The 12,157-nt window shown below is 54.0% G+C and overlaps 1 protein-coding gene across 3 annotated transcripts in view; it reads right to left on the bottom strand.

Moving 5' to 3' along the window:
• The window catches only part of IL17B (interleukin 17B), a 58,111-nt gene that overhangs the window by 10,576 nt on the left and 35,378 nt on the right, over positions 1–12,157 (bottom strand). For 2 of the 3 annotated variants that reach the window (XM_082454277.1, XM_082454278.1), the window contains 4 exons: positions 11,028–11,133; positions 10,158–10,258; positions 5,713–6,002; positions 2,631–4,413 (listed from right to left, as the gene is read on the bottom strand). In XM_082454277.1, coding sequence (XP_082310403.1) covers positions 4,182–4,413; positions 5,713–6,002; positions 10,158–10,258; positions 11,028–11,133 — 729 coding nt within the window. In that variant the 3' untranslated portion in view covers positions 2,631–4,181. The remainder of the gene's footprint in view (positions 1–2,630; positions 4,414–5,712; positions 6,003–10,157; positions 10,259–11,027; positions 11,134–12,157) is intronic. The other variant, XM_082454279.1, reaches the window with a different exon arrangement.

The raw sequence follows: 12,157 nt of genomic DNA, 5'->3' as shown, positions 1-12,157 counted from the left end.
GGTACCTAGTTAAGAACTTAATAGACACCATCCAAGCCTCTAGACAACACTGCATATTGGAGGAGATGACTGTGGTAGGATACAAGGAAGAAACGGTTACCCCAGCAGAGCTGGCAGTATAGCCCTGAGCTTCCTGGTAACCAGTGGAAAAAAGGGCAACATACCAGGCCAAAGGAAGAGGGAAGCTTTTCCTTGGCACCTGGAAGAAGTGACCATTCTGTCCCTTAAGCAAGAGTTGAGGAGTAATACCGTGGATCTGTCTTATAAGAAAACAAATTCCCAGCTGGTGGAGGGCAGTCCTGCCTCACCCCCAAGCATTCATCCCAGAAGAGGATGGGGAGAAAAGAAGGTGCTGAGATGGAGTTCTTCAGAGGTTGGATGCCCAAGTCGCATCCAGACCTGCTAAATCTGGCTCAGAGGAGGGCCCAGATCCCCAGGATGACACAACACTGACAAATGACATAGACATTGTAAACTCCCAACAGGAACAGCCCCAGCGGGCATCCAGCTAACTTCCCTCTTTTGGTAGAGACGGAGATAAAAAGTCTAAAGTGAGGAAAGAATTTGCCCAAAGTCTCTGGATGAGTTCACAGAACGGAGCTTAAATCTTGAATGTCTCCTTAAAAATTAATTGAATTCAGTATGGGGCAAAATACCCTTCAAGGAGGCAGAGGCCCAAACTGCCTCTGAAGTTGTTTTTACTATGCGGAAGTGATGGTAGTAAAAGAGATGGTGCCTTTGAAGTGCAAGTAGCGTGCACTCATTGGTCATAGGAAATATGAGGCTGACACATCAGTAAGAATGCTTTTGGTTGCAGTAGTAGAAAACTAAATTCAAACTAGCTTAAGTGATAAAAGGGTCTTATTGGTAATCATAAAACTCCAGGCACAGGGCAGGCATCGAGCACTGTGGAATGCCAGCACGGCCTTCACTTCTCTCATGGTCAGAGACGGCTGCCAATAGCTCCCAGGGCCAGAGGGTCTTCTCCCACGACCCCTGAAGCAAAGTCTGGGCTCTGGGCCAAATTGGGCCCCTACTGAACCAATTCCTGTGGCCAAGTGAATGCCACATGCTGATTGGCTTAGGATTCAGCTACTGCACCAGTACCTGGGACACAGGCGATAAGATTAAACTGATTGGCTTAGAACAGTCAAGTCCCACCCCTGGGGTAGAGGTGGTCTCCAAACTCTAAGATCAGAGGGGTGGAAAGGGTGTTGGAGAGAGGTACACTGACAACCAGATTCAGGAGGGGGCTGTGCCCTCCCCTTCCTCTCAGGTCCAATGAAATCAGTATGTAATGACCTCTTACAGTATGTCATGGCCTGTGTTTGAAATAAGGGTGCTATGGACTGTCATGGTGTAACCGATGATCGCTGGTATTGGGCCAGAGGACCAAGGCCAGTACCAGACTTGTCCCTAATAACCACCCGTCCCTCGCATCCCTAAGGATGTGTGCGCAGAAGAGGCAAACCAGGGCAGATACACTTGATCCTCAGCCTGACTGCAGTGGAGCTGGCTGGTCCTTCAGAAACTTCCTTTATCTGGGTAGGCAGGCCCGAACAGCTCAGACCGAAAGCAGGCCAAAATGCCTACGCTGCCTGCTTCCGCAAGCCCAAACCTGAGAGCTGGATCCCACCGCCTCTCTGCCTACAAGGAAAGGCCAGAGATTCCTGAAGGCAGCAGAAGGGAGCATGGGAACCAGCAGGAAGCCTTGGCCCCAGGGCCACCCTAGCCTTCTCAGATCAGGAAAGAAGCCCCCAAGGGCCCACAGCTCTCTGGGAGAAGACAGAGCATTTGCAAAGACAGAGAGAGCCCTATAATCTGCCAAACAAAACAGGAAAAGAGACCACACCACCTCAGTAGTCCCGGGTGCAACACAGTAGACTTTTAACACTTCACCCCTAGACTCCACCCCTAGAGCAGGTGACCCAAGCAAAATTTCAGCACTTTGTGGGGAGGAGGCCTGTGGAGGGTAGAGTTTGAGGTGGGTGAGGAATAGTGAGGGAGAGAGGAATGCCTTGCTCCTGACCCACCTTTGAAGGAGCCACAGGGGAAGCTAAGGGCAGAGCGTGGGCTCCCTCTAGAGGCTTCTGTGCATGCATGCATTCATTCATTCACCAAGCCCTGCACCCCTATTTTGCACCGGGCACTTGCTCGGTGTTGGACATGCAACGCTGAAGGAGTTAAATGAGGCCTCTGTTCTCACGGAGTGGGAGGTTCTCACCAGACAGTGGAAAACATGAAACCCACTTAGAGCAAAGGAGGTTCTGGGGTAGTGTAGACCTGCCTCTCCAAAGGTCCTGAACTCCACGCTGCTGCCTTTAAACCACGGAACTGGGAAGGGCCAGCTGCCAGCCCAAGCTCACTAGGCCAAGCTCCTAAGTCACAGAATAGTAAAACCAGAAAAGACACTGGAGATCCCTAAGTCCCACCTGCTCGTTTCACAGATGAGAAAACCGAAGCCCAGAAAGAGGAAAAGGCAACATCCGTATAAAACTAACTGGCATTTGTTGAGCACCTCTGTGTGTCGGATGCTCTGGTAGGAGGAGGACAGCCAGAACCGCCCAGATGAGGAGCTTCCCCACCCGATCCCTACGCCCTGGGCACCCGGGGGGCTCCCAGGCCCTTACCCCACAAAAAGGCCTTGGAGGCCATGGGTCCCTTGTGTGCAGCTGAAGTCCTAAGGCCTGGAGAGCAGGCTGCAGGGGCTTCAGAGAAGAGCAACCCCCCAGGGAGGAGAAGCGGCTGCTGAAGGCATCCGCACGCGCTGGCACATGAAGTCTATTTTCCATGTGTCTGGAACCAGGCCGAAGCTTCCTGGGGTAATTTTAACCAGTATCCACTCTAGAACAATACCAAAAAAGGTAAGTTACTTGCCAGCCCAGACAGGCACATACCTAACCACTGCCCTTTCATGAATTAGACCCTGAAAACATTCAGAACTAAAGCTGCTTTAGGCACTGAAGTTAGAGCAGCCAAGCAAAGTATTCCTATGCTGGCTGTTGGCCCTCTTATTGAAATTAACTGTAAAGTGCCAGCTATTCTTACCCTCAGAAAACAGCCTGAGCCCCTCAGCTGTCTTCAGAGAGGGAAGGTATTTTTAGCCCCTAGAACAGCTGACTTAGGATTTGCTGCAGGAGCTAGGAGGGCAGGGGAGGATTGAATTGCAAGGGGCTAATGGGAGAGGGGGTTGGAATTAGCATCCAGGGGTCAGGAGCCAGCAGGGGCTTTAGGGCAAGTCAGTCCACGCTGCCTTTTTGATCAGCAAAGGGTCTTGGTATAAGCCAGTAGTTCTCAAAGCGTGGTCCCCATTCCAGCAGCGTCAGCATCACCTGGGAACCACTGCGTTAGAAAGGCGAAGTCTCAGCCCCCGCCTCAAACCTACTGACTCAGAACCGCTGTGCGTGGGGCCCAGCAATCTGTATTTAAACAAGCCCTTCGGGGGATTCCAGTGCTAGCTATGGTTTGAGAACCACTGATACAGCAAACCATCTAACCAGATCCCCTTGTGGATAAGGCTGGATGAAAGAATGATCTGCATTAACGTTCTCAACTCTTGAGTGTTTGTTCAAAGCCAGGAGTCTCCAGCCCAGAAAGACGTACCCACATGAAAATTTAGGTGCTCGCTGGCCCCGGTTAAAAACCCCTGCTCTTTGGCAACCTGGAGGCTCTTCTCTGGATCTAACTGTGACATGCAAAGAATCTGAGTTGAAAGAGACTATGTACATCATCGACTTTACCCGAAGGAGGAAACTGCTCCGAAATACTCTTGAGAGGCTTAGCCTTAGCTGGACCCTTCCAGAGACAGGGAGCTCACTGCTTCTAAAGGGACTCTTTGCAATGGCCCTTGACTTAACTGGGGAGAATCAACTCTTGTTCATTCCTAGATAGGTTTATACCAACCAAGCTCCAATAATGTGGCTGAAATATAGGCTTATAAACCCAAATTAAAGAAAGTAACTGTCCTAAATGGTAGACATGAATGCAATATCTTTGTAATAACCCATCTCAGCGCTGGAGAATACTGGGTGATGGAAAAATCCTCCTTCACATTGATCGAAATCTACCTCCCACCCGGTTTGGGCTTCAGAGCCACAAGGAACAAACCCAGTCTTGCTTTCCAAAAGACAGCCTTTACTTTTCATTGCCTTGCTCAGCACAGGGGTGCAGGGACGGCTGTCTCAGAAGATGCAGGTGCAGCCCACGGCGATGGTCTCCATGACTGCGCGCTGGCGGCAGGGCCCGGTGCGTGGCGGCAGCGGGCAGAGGCGACGACGCACAGGCACCTGGCTGAACACAGGCACGCTCACCATGCTGCGGTCCTCCTGCATGGTGAAGGGGTTCACGCAGCCCAGACATAGGCACCGCGCCTCTGGCAGGTCTGCAGGAATGCGGCTAGGGTCATGGTTGATGCTGCGGGAAGGCAGGAGAGAGAGCACAGGGCAGAAGGAAGGTTGTGGGAAAGACAAAGTGATGCCCAGCCCCGATGCCCCTGCCTTTCCTAACCCAGGTTTTATTTATTTTTTTTTTTTTTTTGCCCCCGCCCCCGCCCCCCCAACCCAGGTTTTGATTGCACAGCAAGACCGTGCCGTGCTGGAGGAAAGGCAGTGGGCTTGTGGACCTGCAGCGCATCCACTGGGAGCTTGTTAGAAATGCAGAATCTCTCCCTACCCCAGACCTCCTGAATCAGAACCTGCATACTCAGAAGATCCCCAAGAAAGTCATGGGCACAGTAAAGTAGAAGCCCAGCTTCGGAGGATCTTTATGGACCCTTCCAGTTGCCACATTCCAGGTATGGGAGCCACTAGCAACATGTGGCTGTTTGAGCTTAAAATAATCAAAATTAGCTCCCCAGTCACACTAGCCACATTCCAAGTGCTCAGTAGTCACATGAGGCTAGTGGCTACCATATTGGACTTTACACTGTCACAGAAAACTCTATTGAACATGCTCTTCTAGAGTCTCAGGACATAAGTTGTGCAGCTAAAAATCTTTGGGTTCATGAGTGAGGACCGTTCAGGGTCAGTCCTTTTCTTCATTATTTATTCTCCACATATACACATGGCCCCTTCTGTGTGCCCAGGTGGTGTGCTGGGAAGGGGAGCTACAACCAAGTTAAGACACCACTCCTGTCCCCTAGGGGCAGCAGGTCTTGATTCCCAAGCCCAGCTGTGTATCCTAACCATGTGGAGATGTAGATAATGCCACTTGCTGGGCCTCATCCCTGGAGATTTTGATTGAATGGGGCATGAGAATCCTTAGATGATTCTGATGCAGGCACTGGGAATGGTCCCAGTCTAGCGTGAGAGACAGATATGCACACAGCCAACTCAGTACTGCCTGGAAGTGCTGTAACTAGAGGTGTGTACAAGGCACTCGGAGCTGGAGGACGTGACATTTAGGGAAGGCCTTGCAGGCCCTTCACTGGAGACTTGGAGAACACAACGGCAGTGCCCTGCATGGATATCTCATTTAATAACAAGCCTATGACGTAGATATTATTATCACCTCCACTAATAGTTGAGGAATCTGAGGCTCAGAGAGGCTAAGCAACTTGCCCAAAGCCACACAGCCAGTAAAAGGCAGAGCCAGGATGCAAACCCAGGCCTCCAAATCCAAGGTCTTAGCTCTTACAATGACAGGGAGAGTGGGCAAGGCATCCCCTCCAGCCCGCAACACACAGCTTACCCAGTGCTGCCCAACCTGGCCTACCTGTAGCCCCAGGGCGACAGGCTCCTCTTGTTGGACAGCCACAGCTGCAGGTTGACCTCACACTTCCTCCTGGCCGGCTCGGAGCTGTTCCTCAGCTGGGCCACCATCTCCCCCAGGTTCCTCTCATATTCCTCCATGCGGGCATATGGCTTTGCCCGGGACACCAGGTCCAGCGGCACCTGGTGAGGCCCAGGGGCCAGGGTCCCAGGCCGCCCTTGCCCCTTCCTCTTGCCTTTGGGGTTCCTGGGCTGGCCCAGCCCCAGGAAGATGGAGATGGTGAGAAGGAATAGCTGGGGAGGAAGGCCACAGGTCAAAGGTGGGAGAGCCAGGTCTCCCTCTGGGCTAAGACTTGGGGCCCAAGGAAGGGGGAAGGAAGAGGCAAGGCCTCTAGCGGGGCCAGCCTCACCTGTCATGCCCTGGCCTGGTGCCACCAGCCCACCACATGTGTACAGATGCATGTATGCACCACGCTCATCGCTAAGTCCTGTTGCACCTCTGAAAAATCTCCCCAGCCATCCACTTCACTATCTGTACCACCAGCCTCCCCTTCTTGGACAGCTCAACCAGGCTTCTACCTGGTACCCCACATCCTCCCCTGCCTCCTTCCAATCAATTCTCCACACCCTGGCCAAGGATGGGTGTTTGAAATGCAAACGTATTAACATCACCTGTGCCCAGGCCAGACCTCTGCTGAGTTCTCCTTCCTCAAATCACTCCTGGCTGCCTCTCACACCCGTGCTTCAGCCTCGGACCTTCTCGCAAACCTTCCTCTCCCCGTGCTCCTTTCTGCACAAGGACCTTGCACAGGCTGTTCCCTGCAGAGTCCTGCCTCTCACCCCTCAGGTCTTGGCTCCAGTGCCACTTCCTTAGGGAGGCCTCTGTGGACCTTCTTGGGCTCTCAACACCTGATGCCTCTCGCGTGACTGCAGTCTTACGGTGCATACGTGTGATTCTTTTATATGTTGGGCCCACACCTAGCACAGGCTCCATGAGGGCCAGCATCGTATCTGTTTCCACACACTGCCTTGTCCCCCGTGTCTGCACGGTACTGGGCACTTAGGTATTCAGTAAACATTTGCTGAGCGAATGAATGCCTGTCACCATCCCTGCCCATCTGTCGCTTACAGTCTGGCAAGGAGAACAGACGGCGAACAAGAAAACGTGCACCTAAGCCTCGCTAGCAGCAGTGTGTGGATGGGACCACACAGCGTGTGGTTAGAGAAGAGCAGGGCCACCCGCTTAGCCTTGCGGCAGTGGGGTGGTCTTGCAAAGACTTTCTGGGGAGGGGGCGTGTCTGGTGAGGTTTGAAGGATAAGACAGAGGCAGATATGGGCAGAGGGAGCCTAAAAATTGTACGGGGGTGGGGGAAGGAAAGTGTGAAACGAAGTTTCAGTTGGTTAAGAGCTTTGCTGAAAGGAAACAGCAAGGCTGAGAGTGGCTGGGAGGAGCGGCTGGGAGATGCAGCTGGGGAGGTGGGCAGGTCATGGCCCAGGATCCCTGTTGGCCTCCATGACAGCTTTGCTCCCCTCGTCCACACCCCGACCCTCTGCCTGCCTGACCCCTTGTCCACCCTCAGCCGACGCCATCCACATCTGGGAGCATCAGGAAAGCCTCTCACTCACACGGGAGAGGACCTGGGAGCCCAGCAGGACACAGACTCCTCAGGAAGCCGGGAGAGAAGGGCCAGGACTTGGGTGGGGGCCAGGGCTGGTCAGAAGGGAGGACCCTCGAGGGGGAATTTCATCTCCTCGTTGAATCTAGCCAGGCTCCCACCTGCCCTGTATCCCTCACCCTACCACCCACACAGCCCAATGCCGATCTACCCAGCCGGTCTTGACCCTCAGAAACAAGCTCCGGCAGAGCCCCTCTCGGCAGAACCATTTCTTGGCACAGAATCCATGACAGATTCAAGTGGCTGAATTCTTCCATTTTGGTCCTAGATTCTGCTGCAGAAAAATATCTCCCTAACAATAGGCTTTCTCATCGGAGCTTCTCACATGGCGTTCTTAAACTCTGGCTCTCCCTTTATAGATAGGAAACAGAGAAACAGAAGGACTTGCCCAGGGTCACACAGCCTGGATCTCAGGACCCAGAGACTCTTTGGAAAAACCCCGATAACGGAGATGGCCAAGATCTCCCCAGATGCCTTTGGCCTGAAAGGGCTTCAGTGTCACAGGGCTGAGCCCAGCTCAGGAGCCGAGCTGCTGGCCATGGCTGCAGCCTCTGAGACCCGTCTCTGTTTCCTTCTTGTCCTGGGGGGAGAGGACAGAGGGAGAACTCACCTCTGCAGATTCCAAGCCAAACAGAGGCTGCTATTAATCAATAGAGAAGAAGTAACGAAACACTCACGCCCTAAAAAGGGATGGGGGTGGAATAGGGAATCGTCACGTACCAGGTTGTGTGGCCAGTCCATCCTGCGAGCCAGGCGATCGACCTGCAGCTGCCACCCGCCTGGAACCCCAGATGCCTCCGCCAGGAGAATGGCAGCAACAGGACGGCGTGAAGCAATTATAGCTCGTCAGGGGGCTGCCGGGGGAGTGGGTGGGTGGGCTCGTCATCGCCTGGGAGCCTTGGGCCCCCAGCTGGCTGGGCCTGGCGCAGTGGCAGGCGGTGAGGGGTGTGGGGGCAGGCCAGGAGCTGGGCCGAGGTGCCCAGGGGCTGTTGACTGAGGGACAATGCCCTGTGTGTCTGATGGGGCTCTGGCGGGTGGCACCTCCGCCTGTGGCCTGCGGCCGGCCGCCCAGCCAGCACCCACAGGGCCGCCTGAGACAATCGGCTTCGTTAGTTTGGGGGATGGCAAGGGGGCAAGGGTGGAGGAGGGACAGGCTGTCCATTGGTCAGGAGATCAAATGTTCTCAGAGAGAGCTAGCCAGGAGTGGAACACAGGCCCCACCTCCCAGGGAAACAGCCTCAGGCACTCCGGCCTCAGCCAGCCTCAGGTGAGCTCAGTGGCCCCCAGTACACTGGTAGTTCACAGGAGGGGAAACTGAGGCCGGAATGAAGAAGGGACTTGTCTAGGATTATACAGTGAGTGAGAGATGACAGAGCTGGGGTTCGTATCTGGTGCCCATGTGGGGCTTTATCCACCACCCCACTCTGTTTTTCTTGGCATATTTTCTGCACAATTCTGGCCTGCTATGAACATGTTTCTGAATCTGTGTGCTCTCACGCAGGCCAAGTCACGGGTTCATGAGGACTTCATGGTCGGTTGTCCTGGCCTTCTGGATGCAACGCTCCCCCTCGTGTAGAGAAGGTCTCCACTCCAAGGGCCTGCCCCTGTGTGGCTGCTTGTGACTTCCATTCTCTCTCAGCCTCAGTTTCCTTCTCTGTAAAATGGGAGTCGTACCCAGGAATCGACAGTGGCCTGGCCCATTTCTCCCTGAAATCTTTCTGAGTCTCAGTGCCTCCATCTCTAGGATGGGGATGTCATAGTAGCCACCTCTCGGGGCTGCCACAAGGAGTAAGGGAAAGAACCCATGTTAAACAACTGGCACAGTGCCACGTAGTATGTGCTCAATAAACACAGCTGTTCATTATGAATGTTATCATTATAAAATAATTGTATAATTGTTATTGGGAACGTTAGCTGTTCTATTAGCATCAGAGCAAGCACGGTTCTCATTGCTCAGCCAACTCTCTTTTCTACCCCCTCGGGCCCACCCTCATGGCTGAGAGACTTCTGGGCTTCACAGGCTCTGGCCACAATTTCATGAGCTCAGGTGACCCCAGGGTCTACACATCCTGGAATCAGGGGCTGAACGGACCAGCCCTAGTGGTCTGGATCTCTCCCCTTGAGTGAGCAGCCCAGCTGAATGTGAGCAAGTCCCCCCAGGGAGACGAAGGAGGGGGTGGAAGGGGGTGTGAAGAGGACAGGGGAGGGACACCGTGAACAGGCATCCAGGACTGCACCGTCCTACTCAGGGCCACTCTTGGCCATTTACAGGAATCACCGAGGGGAAGAACGCAGGGTGCAAGGCGCTCCTGAATGTCACAAGATTAATCTGTCCGGGGCAGGTTTCCACAGCATAACTGAGACGCTGGCAGAGGCTCGAGCTCATGAGAGATACCACCATATTTGGTCAAATACTAGACAGGGCTCTATTCTACCACTGGAAACTCCAGAGGGAGGGGGACTCTGAAAATACTTCCTCAAGCAACAAGGGCCCCCAGTCCCACCCCAGGCTGTCCCAGCCGCACCACCACTGTCCTTTGAACAAGCGAAACAGCCAGCACGAGAGGGCGAAGGATGGGGGCAACGTGGCTGTAACCTGTGCCGCCTCCTTGCTGTCCCTCTGCTGCCGCTGCCGGTGGCGTCCAACAGACACGCAGCTGGGGGGACACATCCCTGCATCCACAGAAAGGTGGAGAAATTAAAAGATGGGGATTGGGCTGCTAGGGAGTTCCTCTGCTTCTCAGGACCCCTGAAACCACCACACTCTCCTTACCTGCTGGCGACACACACTGCTGGCTTCCGTCTCCCAAAGACAGGACTTGGCCGCCTCAGCTTCCAACTTCACGTAGATTCCAGGGTCCTGGCCCCAGAGTCCTGATGGGGCGGGCCCAGGAATTCGCACCTTAACGAGGTCCCAGTCTGGGAGCTATAAGGGTCCTCACCCGACCCCTGGCTCATTCCCTGCCCCACCGCCATTCTACCACAAGGAGGCCAAGGCCCAGGGAGGGACGGGCCTTACCCAAGCTCACACAGCATGTTGGTGCAAGGTGGGGTAAGGCTGGTTTGAGCACAATTCAGTCTTCTAATTCTTACTAGTTTTCTCCAAACTTTATACATACAGCTCTGGGCTGGGCTAGGCCTCTTGGCTGCTTAAGAGGGAACCTAGGAGCCAGGCCAGTCCCTCTGGGAGTCCCAGAGCCCCCTCAATGTGGAGGGGGATCTGTGTGTACCCAAGCAGGTACAGTGGGGAGTCAAGGATGGGCCCAGGGACCATCACTGGGTTTCCCATTCCTGGGCCATCTCAGGCCAGGAAGGAGGCCCATTCTTCCAGCCTTGGTTTATAGAAACCACTGAGAGGTCATCAGCCCTGAAGGATATCCTGAGGGTGAACCCTGGCCAACCACTTAGAGACCCTACCCCTCAGGTCAGAGCCAGGCCTGAGGGAGGCATGGGAACTTGGGCTTCAGGGGTCTCTGCCCCACAGCAGAGTTGGGGTCCTTAGGTCTTTTCTCGCAGAAGGTGGTCAACACAGGGGAATGAGGGAAGGGGTGGATGGGCTGGAGAGTGAGTGTCAGGGAATGGTCGTGCTCAGAGCCACCAGGTCCGTTAGCCGCCGCCCAGCTAGGAGCAGTTCTGTACTCACCACCAGGTGGCGCCACCAGAAAGCCAGACACCCCCAAGGAGCAGGCAGGCAAACCCTGGCAGAACTTCCGTGCCAGCCACCCGTTTTCCCTAGAATGGACCCTGGGCTGAAAACGAGGGAACCAGGTAAGTAAAAGTCCTTTGCCTGCCCCCGGCTGCCCAAGCGACCCTACTGTTGATGAAGACCAGTGTCCGGGACACCTTGCACATCAGATCAGGAACAGCACGACCAGCCAAGAGTGAGGGGGCAGAGGTGGGGAGGGTTGGGGGCTTCTGTCTGCTGTGTGAGTGATTCCCTTCACTTGGAGCACCTACCACATGCTAGGCCCTAAGTATCTGGCACCTGGACACCGTAATTTTCAGAAAGAAACAATTAGCAATAATAGCTGCTGTATAATTCTACTTACTGACCACCAGGCACTGTGCTAAGTCCTTCATGTGCATTGTTTTATTAAATCCTTCCAACCACCCTGTGGTGAGGTCCTAATTTTATCCCGAATCTACGGATGGGGAAACTGAGGCTCAGAGAGCCCAAAGTCACAGAGCATTCAAAGCAAGTTTGTCTGATTCCTGCACATGCTGTTCCCTGCTGGGCGGGAAGGAGAGGAGCATCATAGCCAGGAAGGAGGCAGGAATGTCCAGGAAGGAGGCAGCTGATCATCAAGGAGGATCTGTGCTTGCCTTAACCTCACCCTGACATCTTCAAACCAGATCCTGCATGTCAGGGAGGTCACTGAGCCCAAGCCCAAACTAGAGTCCTCCAAGGGGATCTGAGAGCTCCCAGGGTGTGGGCATGGCACCCAGCAATGTTCCTGGCACATAGTAGGCATTCACTAAATACTTGATGCATTGAATCAAAACAGCCTTATGTATGTGATACAGGGTGATAATGCTGGGATGGAGCATGGGAGCCCAGAGCAGCGGGGACCTGGAGGAGGAGGTGCAGCTCAGGAGGTAAGAGTTCAGACTCCAGAGGTTGACAGACCTGAGTATTAATCCTGCCTCTGCCAATTCAGAGCTGTGTGACCTTGGGAAAGTTACTTGACTTCTCTGAGCCTTAGTTTCTTCTGCACAGTGGAGATAATGGTAACTTGGCTCTCAGTGGATGGTCGTGGGGACCAAAGACAATGC

Source organism: Balaenoptera physalus (genome assembly GCF_965194825.1).
Source record: "Balaenoptera physalus genome assembly, chromosome: 3".
Lineage (NCBI taxonomy): Eukaryota > Metazoa > Chordata > Mammalia > Artiodactyla > Balaenopteridae > Balaenoptera > Balaenoptera physalus.
Note: the sequence above shows the minus strand (reverse complement) of the source record. Positions and strands in the feature narration are given on the sequence as shown.